Source organism: Mesitornis unicolor, unplaced genomic scaffold (assembly GCF_000695765.1).
Source record: "Mesitornis unicolor isolate BGI_N332 unplaced genomic scaffold, ASM69576v1 scaffold49465, whole genome shotgun sequence".
NCBI classification, from domain to species: Eukaryota; Metazoa; Chordata; class Aves; order Mesitornithiformes; family Mesitornithidae; genus Mesitornis; species Mesitornis unicolor.
This window is the reverse complement of record NW_010187106.1, coordinates 403-10,277: the sequence shown is the minus strand read 5'-3', so window position 1 is coordinate 10,277 and position 9,875 is coordinate 403. Positions and strand designations below refer to the sequence as shown.

The 9,875-nt window shown below is 41.2% G+C and overlaps 1 protein-coding gene across 1 annotated transcript; it reads right to left on the bottom strand.

Moving 5' to 3' along the window:
• Window positions 1–2,828: 2,828 nt before the first annotated feature.
• SNRNP48 (small nuclear ribonucleoprotein 48kDa (U11/U12)) lies at window positions 2,829–9,767 on the bottom strand (the record flags this gene model as incomplete). Its single annotated transcript, XM_010185333.1, has 6 exons — window positions 2,829–3,109; window positions 4,027–4,191; window positions 5,238–5,353; window positions 5,897–6,018; window positions 6,880–7,068; window positions 9,693–9,767. Coding segments are annotated over 6 exons (707 nt in total), but the record flags the coding sequence as incomplete, so codon positions are not given.
• Between the last annotated feature and the right edge of the window lie 108 nt (window positions 9,768–9,875).

The following is a 9,875-nucleotide window of genomic DNA, read 5'->3' as shown; positions in this document are numbered from 1 at the left end:
TATATGGGTGCGTATATGTATGTATATTTGTACGTACTGTGGGATATGGCGTTCTAAATCTCTGTATTTGTATGGTTTCTGAGGACTTGCAGGATCTCAGGTGACCTGTGTGCTGTCAGTGTTTGATGAGGCTGTGTGGATTTGGATAGCAAAACACTTCGGTCACAGAGATATGCAAGATTATGGATTACATGACTTCCCTTTTCTGAAAGGACTTAAAGGGTGCAGTTCAAGGCAAAAGCCCAGCAGGTCAGCATAGCAGTACCAGCCGTCCTGGTGCAGGATTTGGAGGTCCCCTAGGTGCTCTGGGAGTTGGCAAGATGGTCCCAAATGCCGATGTAGGTCCAGGAGGTTCCCCTATCCTTTAACCCACGGCTTTTTGTTTTGGTCTGGGGTTTTTTTATTACCCCCAATATTATTAGGTCATCTTCTTACAGGGTTGGGTAGAGAATACCCTGTTGATGATTGGTCCATTCAAACTGCACTGCCATTTCCTGATGTGCTGGGACCATCGTGGGTGCTCACAGCGTGTTTGCTCTGGATGCTTCTGGGCATCAGCACTTCATGATGATAACAACAGGGTATTTGCATAGTTTGGGTACCTTTTGTTCTTGATTACACCAGCACTCTTCTGTTGCTTTAGACAGAGGGCTGATCACATTTTTGTCAACTTTTACAACAGCAAATACTTGAAATTCACAGGCTTCTGCTAACAGCTCTGCTAACAAGGCCTAACTCATGCTAACTGCTACAGGTGACAACCTCACCTCTAACACACTTGGATTGGTTAGGTGAAGATTTGTGCCCGCACAATTCAGTGTCAGGACCTCATAACTTGTAGGCAGGTGGAGGAAAGGATCCATCAAATTACTGCATATATTTCTGCTGAAACTAGCACAGAATAAGCATTAGGAATGTATGAAAATCACAGTGTCTTCAATCCAGCTCTTAGTGATAAACTCCCACTCATTTCATCCATAGTCTCACGTAGGTCACACAAAATGCACTTTATTTTTAAGATCTGCAAGAGACTTGTCCTTCACCTGCTGCCTACACGAGTCAGACAGATACAGACTCTTCCTACCATCTAGCTGGAATTGGTCTTTCTGTCTTAGATTGCTACCATGTACATGGGAGCTCAAAAATGCACGAGTACACAAGTGAACTGGGTTTTTTTGCCATTAGTTACCAGCTGGACAATTTTTAATAAGAACTATTTGTTAATAATAGCGCTCTTGCTTGCTATTAATACCACCCTCAATTGTATCTTGCCCAACACACTAGGATTCACCATATTAAAGTGTTGTTCTAACACATTGGGTTTATTCCTTTTCAGTGACCAACAAAATGGCATGGTGCTGCTCAGAAACTTTCTGAGCCAGCCCTCAACACTGTTTTGATCAAGCCTACTTTTCAGCACCAGGTGAGAGCAGAAAAAAATGAATAAATATATGAAAGAAAAATTTAAAATAACTTGTGTTCAAAGGACTGTTATTTGCACGTGACAAGGCAAAGATGATCCCCTCCTCTGGCACGTCCTTTTCTTTACCCCACTCTTGAAATGGCCCTTCAGTGGATGTTACTTGAAGACACGGTTATAGTGTTCTCCTGCCTCACAGATACTGATGCTCCCACCTAGAGAGTGATACTTTCACTTATTTGTTTATATTGAGTAAAATGTATTTTGTTATGGATATTTCATAAGTGATTGGGAGAAAATAAGCAAAACACAAAATTTAGTTTAGAGAAGGTTAGACAGCTATAATTGGTGTGTTTCTTGTTATGCTTCTGGATAGCACTGACATTTTTGACTCTTACACAAATGCAGCTTGACCTTTGACTACCTTGTCTGCATGAACAAGCTCTATTAAATGAATACTTTTACCAGGCCTTATTCAACATGACAAATCCTGTGGCTGAGCTCGTCAAAGAAGCAACTGGAGAAAGGATGGCAATGATTACAGTTGTTCTCCCTCTAATTAGGAACCTTTCAGAACTTAAATATCCTTTTCCATTCTTAAGTGGACTTTTCTAATTAAGGATCTGTTTTAAAATGCCTTGTTTTCTGACAGGAAGAGCCACTGTATTTGTCATGTAGGTGAGATGCCTGACACATAGTTCAGTTTGGTTTTGAGTTTAATAGCTGCAGTAGGTAGAGAAGTCTAAATCAATCAGAACTAGGCTAAGTATTTAGTGACAGATAATCACACTTAATTACAGAAATGACTGAGGGAAGAGACAGGCTGCTGGTGGCTACAGTAAAACTGGAGATTCCAGTGACGGAGAAGGCCAAAACCAGGAGCATATGGAGTGCCCTCTCTGGCAACTTGATCAAACAGAGGAAAGTAGAGTGGGAAAGATGGATCTGCAAGCTGCTTATTTCATAGTTCCTTACTTCATTGAAGTAACAAGCTTGGCTGATGATGACTGGCCATGCTGTATTACAGCTGTCCTTGGTACTCCCTCCCTAGTTTCTGTGGAGAGCTATAGTCTCACCATCTTTGCCAGATGACATTATACACAAAGGAATTTAGGCCCAAGCTTGGGAACAGTAACTTTCCCATTATTGTCCTTTTACCACTAGCTGCAGCTGAAGATATCTTAGCCTAAAAATCTGCCCTCTCACCTCTGGTACATGCTGTAACTAAACAAGCAGCACTGTCTTTCTGGAACAATGCCCCCAGCAATGACAATGTCTTTTCACTTGTAACTGATCTAGACTCCAAGGATTAGCTCTGTTCTATATGCCCTAGCTATGGGCCAGGAACACACATCAGTACAGCCTCTCATGGATTTAATTCTTCAGCCATGTCAGACTAAACTTATAAATGAAAGATATAATTTATTAATAGATGCATTAATGTTACACATGTACACTTTTTATGATATACACTGCTTCCATCCTGACAAACCTTAACACTGTGTCACTTCTGTCTCCGAGCGCAGCTGTGATGCAACACCAGTATTAGGTACACAGCATTACTGTCCCTGGCACAACAGCAGTAATGATAGTTCCTGTGCAAGTAATTTTTTGAACAGCTGACAAACAAAATATTCAGGTTCTTGTTTCTACTTTCTTCTTTTATGGCTGTGGTATTTGTCTTCATCCCTGAAACAAAAACACAAACATTGTGTGGGCTGTTAGGTGCAGACTGACAGAATCTGAAGGTAAAAAAGAGAGACTTGGAAAACTGAAAGCTCTCATTAAATGTAATCATGAAAGTAAACTCCTTTAAGATGGTTTATTTCCTATGCTGTTTTAATGAAAGTCTTGTCATGCAATGCCATAGCGGCAATTAGTTTGCGATGAATGGCATCACTGTGTAATGAAGCCAGTTTTGAGACCAGCAAGCATTCCCATCTATGCAGTTATCTACAGAATTTCTTCTGTACACACTAAGCAGCATTTCTTCTGCACAACAGCCTGTCTTTGCGCAAATGCCTATGGTCTTGCAGATGCAAATGTGCCCTCAACAGTACTAGAAGCTGTGGCCTAGATTTGTTTTCTTTTGCCCAAAAATCTGTCTAGGACTACTGGAGAGCAACATTGTTTTGAAACATCTACCATGGAAAAGCTAGTCAAGTGACTGTATGTATATACATATTAGTGAAACAAATAATCCTATTTATTAAGTCCCAGTGCAAATTAGAGCAGAAGTCAGCATTAGACATGAGGAGCACACTTAATGGGTTAAATGGACAGTATCTCCCCATGCATCTGTTGATGAAGGAGTACAATAGCCTGCGACAGTATCACGTTAATCCTGTACGTGTTGCTGCAAGTGTCACCTGTCAGATGTGAGAGTAAGTTCTGAAGTCTGGATCACAGCTTATGATCTCACAGCGAGTTCTGTTCAGTATCAGTAGTCTCACACCACTGGCCTGTTACGCTGTATATGAGATTAGTCCAGCTTTTTAACTGGACTAGATACTGTAACTCTCTGTGCTGAGTTCTCACAGACAACGGCTATGGCTGCCTGATTCAGAAGCAGGATGTCAGCAGCAGCTGACACTATTTGTGCTCACCTCTCTCTTTTTCTCCGAGAATCTCTGTCTTTGCCTCTTTCGCGACTCCTTTTTCGTTTGTTTGGACTCCTGCTGCTCTCTCTCCTGTGTCTGGTGCGTTCAGTGTCCTTACAGCTTCCTCCAGACTGCCGCGAGTCCACTGAGGCTGACCGCCTGTCTTCCCTTCTGAAAAAAAAGTTATTGGTTTTGTTCCATAGAAACAGTTTCACAGTCACTATTGTTTTCAGTACCAGTTTTGTAATACAATGATCTACTAATGGTGTAAGAGGATGTATCTTTTACTAAGCCTATCTCCCTACGAAATACAATACCTCCCAAAAGAGGCCCAAAGTCCATGCTCTTATATGTGCACATCTCAGCACACTATTTAATCTAGTTATTTCTTAAAAACACTGCCCCTCAGTCTTACCACCTCTGTTTTGCTTTCAATCCCTAACTTTTCAACCACCCACCTTCAGCTGCTACCTACTGCTGGAGAACCCAGCAAGCCTAATCTCCTGTTAGGCCTTTTCATTCACCTTTACTTTAATGCTGAAAACAAACACCTCAAGTGTCACCTTTTAGGTTGTTTCAACAATATTTTCATCTCGAAGAATTCCTGAAGGAGCACAAATACACTATCACTAGGTCATGATTCCATTTTTATTTCAGCAACAAATGTCTGGAAGAGTGTGCAGTGTTGCTTGACACAGGAAGAAATAGGTATATAAAAACCACACTCCCACTTAAGGCAGCAGCATTCAGGGTGATAAGAAGTGTAAAGAGTCCACGTTCAGTAAGTTATGAAAACAACTTCTCTAAAGTACTTTATGATGTATCTACCACAGCATTTCCTGTCATGTGGTAGGGAAGGGAGGAAAAAAATCATGTACTTGTAATTTCAACTGTGTTTCTGTCCCCAGCTATCACATATATATGCATTTGGACCCAGGGGAGCAATATTTATTCCCTGGCTCTACCAGAAAGGACCTGTTCATTTGGATCACCTGCAACTTAACTCCTTACTCCAAAAAGAAAGATTATAACTCATTTTTCCCCATCCTTTATGCAGACAAAGCTTCTCAAGCAAGAGCTTAATAGAATTAGTATAAAATAAACTGTGCCTATGTCTCAGCGAAGGTTGGTATGTGCTGGTAGAAGGAAGTGGTAAGGGACAATTACAGGCTATCAGCCTGCTCACATGCCCAAGGAATTTGTCAGCTGTAGCATACCTTCCTGAAGACTTCGACTTCCCTCCTTCACACATCTCTGCATTATCCAACCTGTTCTCCTCCTGCCAGTGATTGCTGAGTTCTTCCATATGCACACCAATCACATCCCGAATCACCTGGAGATTAAGATGTATTAAAAACAAACAAGAATACAATAGAACAAACCAGAATCATTAAGGTTGGAAAAGACCTCCAAGATCAACAAGCCAACTGTCAACCCAACACCACCATGCCCACTAAACTATGTCCTAACAAGAAAAGCAGCATGTCATGGTAGTGGCCTGAACTGGCAACTAGACAGCAGAAGGTAAACATCTCTCCCCCAAAAAATGCCCCCAAAACCTTATACATCAGATGTTTGAATGTACAATTCAAAGTCTTATTTGGAGAAACAGATATTTCATAATAAGTTTTAATAGCACCATTTTACAATAGGCAATCAACTATATCCTGCTGGCATTTTCACATTCAAAATTTAACACTCAGAAATGCTCCTTTACTTGTAACTTCTTGTAACAAAAGCCAGATTCCTCTACAGTTCACAACTCTAATAAAGCAAGGTACAAGCAGCAGAAAAAGAGAGACATTTTCTTTGTCTGAAAGAGTCTATCATTGTTTATGACACTTTTATGCAAAAAACTCTCTTTTCAGATACTCACCTCAGTGTAAGACTTCTTTGTTATGTGAACGTTCTTAGCCCTGTATGACTGCCGCCGCCTTTTGTAGTCTCGCATTTCAGCCAGAATTTCAAGATGGGACTTCGGACCTTTCTGACTATCATCTAGCAAAAAATTGAATTAAAACAGATGGTCATTAGCACCTGCAGGTATGCAAGTCTGGTGCTTTAGTAATAAAAGCCTGAAACATAAAATACATGGTGTTCCTTCTGAAGTTTCTCCAGTGTTTAGTAACAATTATGAATTCAGCACAAGCTTCCTCTCCAGCCTTCTTGCTAGCTGTTAACCCAAGATCGCAAGTCTCCTGACAGTGATCCAAATCAACATACGGGCTTGCAATTTGGTCAAACATCTACAAAACACAGGCCATGATTTCAAAGCCAGGATTACAATAAGACACAAAGACTGAGAAAGCCAGATTCTTTAAAACATTCACTGGCATACAGGACAAACACTGTCTCCTACCTCCTAGGGACAGCAGGGCCCACAGGACAACACAGATGCTCATGCTGCACTTGATGTAGCTAGCAACTGGCATGACACAACAGGGATGAGAGGCCTCAGTCCAATACACCCATTTGTGTATTGCTCAAGAGCTCCATCAGATGAATGCCAGCCTTTCTTGTTCAGCTTTGACTTTTAAGTGATCTTTAATCTCATCATCCCTTACAGCAAATACTGTTCCAAGCTGCACAGTAAATTGGCAGCATTAAGCAACCTGAAGTCAGTTGCAGCAAAAACAAAAGATCCATCCACTAAGATACACACAATGTGTGGCAAGAGCAGAGCACCAAGGCTTTCTCAGAAGAAAAACAACATAAAGGAGAGCACACTAGTGTTTGCTGATGCCAGACCTTTGTTGTAGCTTTTAAGCACAGAGCCATTCTGTTTGGCTTTCAACAAACTCATCTAACTGCACAAAGTGAAAGTTCTCAGCCATAAATCCAACAGATGGTTCTTCAAACCTTGGGTGATTTTCGCTGCTAAATCCACAAAGAGGTCACTGTCGTTTTCCGTGATTTGGGATCTAGATCTCTGTTTCTTTGTCTCCTCAACAACATAATCGTAAAGAGCAAGGCGGTCAGCTTGAGTCAGGTCACAGGTGAAACGCTTGTGATTTTGAGGAACTTCTATGGGCAGTAATGAGTAAGATCCTGGAGGTTGAACAGACAGCTGTCATTAGTAAAACAGCATGATCACATAGGAAAACACAGAGAAGCTCAACAAACAGTGCAGTAAACACCCATACTGTTTTCATCTTTACTTATCTGTAAGAAGTTTCATCCTTCTTAATTTGAAAGGATAAAAATTGCTGAATGAAAAAGAAAAAAATAAGGGACCAAATTCCTCCCCAGCTCCACGCAGGTTGTGTAACCCCTCCTGATTGCTCACACTTAGTTACAGGTTTTCATATGCTTTGAAGGGAAGGTACTAGATTAGATCAAAAGGACACTCTGTATTCTCCCATCAATTTCAGCTCTTGGCTTACAAGCTACAGCAAGAGAGAAGAGGCTACAGCTCTCACTTGCGGGTTTGCCTTAAAGTAGTAGCTGCAAAATACCTGTTGTTCTGCCAACAAGAGTGAAAGCTTCTACAAGATGAGGTAACTGGGCACTGTGCAAATCAGCCTCATACTGTCACTGTCTCTACAGAGCTTTTGTAATAGGCTGCCACAGGCATTTATAGCCAAAAGGGCTACAAAGGCACTTCCAAGATGCTCCAGATCAGAAAACTAACTCTGAAGTTACGGCAGCAAACACACTGCTTGCACACTCTTCTTTCCCTGAATGACCAGCCCCGTACCCAATCTTTCCCATTCCTCAGTTAAAACTCCAGACAAACAATAAGTCCATTCTCAATCCATTGCAACAGCAGCAAAGTGATTCCCCTAAAGGTGCAGGATGCAGTATGCTAGGGCACTGCCTGCAGAAACGCATTTTACTTGAGAACATTCAAATTCCCAGCAGCCACTCCATAATCCCGCAACCCAACCTTCTCCCCCTGAGACACAACCCCACCCAGACGTACGTCTCCAGGCAGACAGAAGAGCCAAAACATAAGACAGGGTGTTTGCAGCAGTCCTCACAACAGCACAGCTACTGCTTCTCTAAATCATGCAGCACTTAGCGGAAGCTGGGCAATCTTTCACATCCTGCTTTCACTACAGACACCAAAGAGGAAGGGGAGCCACTACAACTCTACAACAGCAAGTAAAAACACAAGATTTCCTCATCACTGTACTTGGAGCCTAAACCAGAACTTTTCTAATCCAAACTAACAGATTTAAACATGAACAGTAGAATTTGATTTTTAAAACACACTGTTCTTGCAGGGTCACAAAAGCCCATAAAAGTGCCTAATAGTTATGTGTTTGTGGACTTACAAGAATTTCCCAGCTTGTGATTAAGACCAGCGTTCCTGTCCTATTACACAGCTATTCTAAGATTCTAAATATGGTTAGAATATTTTTTTAAAACAAAGAAAGAAAATTACTTCGACACAGTCAAAAGGAAATTTACAACAAATTGTTGTCCAGTTGTTTCTGTTGCCAAAAACTTTAAATTAAACAAAGAATTACAAGTAAATTTTACAACAGGCCAAGACACCACAATGAAAACCATCCCACACTGTTTTAGTGTTATACTCAGAGAAATGATAGCTTGCAGCAAGAACTAGACAGCAAACACTGGCATCTAGTGGCTCCCTGATGAATCTTTGCAATGCACCAGTCGATAAAGGCTTTATCTATTTCTTCACTGCTTGGATGTGATTGTATCAAATTAATGAGTTACCACTTCCCTCCAATGAAAACACACCTGAGGTGCTCCAAACACGGTGCCCATCACAATAAAGCCACTTCCCAAGCAACTGACAGCTAAGGCTTCATTTCCTATGCCAGGGAAACAAAGACAACACGAAAATCTACACCTGAGCAAGTGCTGCTGGTTTTGACTGTCAGGAAAGCAGACAAATGCACTTCCAAACTAAAGGACCACAGACAGTAAATGCTGCATCTTTCAGGTGCTGCAGTAATTTCTAAACCATATGCTGCAGCTCTACAGTGGTTTCAATAGGTAGCCCTACTTTTCTACTTGGTCTTGGTCTGAACTCTCCAAGAGAAGCATTGCTTAGTCTTAACCTGGTCCCCACTAACAAAACCCACTGAAAAATGAAACATAAAGGAACTAATGAGCTGAGAGCAGATGTAAGGGAAAACATCCTATTTGCAGATCCATCAGTGTGTTTCTTATACAGCTTCTTAGGTCGGTCTGGAAACAATCCAACACAATAATACACATGTTGTCTGGTTTTTTATCTGAGGCATGGTGGACAAGCTCATACAGCTCATATCTAGCAGTCAATCCTTAACAAAACACTACATGAAGAACAAGGCTGGAGGCAGCATTAGAAGAGTTTGGGCCACAAAGAGCAGAAGGATAACACCAGAAAACACAGGCAGAAAATAAAGTGTAGGTAGTGGGATGGGAAGTGAAGAACTAGTGCTTCAGGAAACTCCTGAATTTTGCAGTGCTGATTTTCCAGTCCTGAACAGTACTAGAGGTGTGAGCACAACAGACTCAAATTCTCCTGTCTAGTTGCCCCAAGTAGAGAAAGTAGTTGTGCTCCAAAATACACAAGGGAAGGAATATTAAAAATAAATTTTAAAAATTCCTCACAGCAGTTCACAAGTAGGTTGAAGGAAGCTGCAAAGGAGGAGACAAGAGCACCTCTCATAAAAAAGCTGGTAAAATTGTCTCGGTACCTGCTTGCTACTTACCTTCACTGTAGCCGGTACCTTCTTTTGCACTTTGAGCTCTAGCTTGCTTCACAATGTGAAACTGCAGATCTTTATCTGCAGGCAGAGAAGACAAAAACATCACAGAACTTTTACATCAGTTCTTGGTCAGGTTAGTCCTCAAATTCTGTTTTAAGACTTCTTAGCATATGTTTTAACACTCTT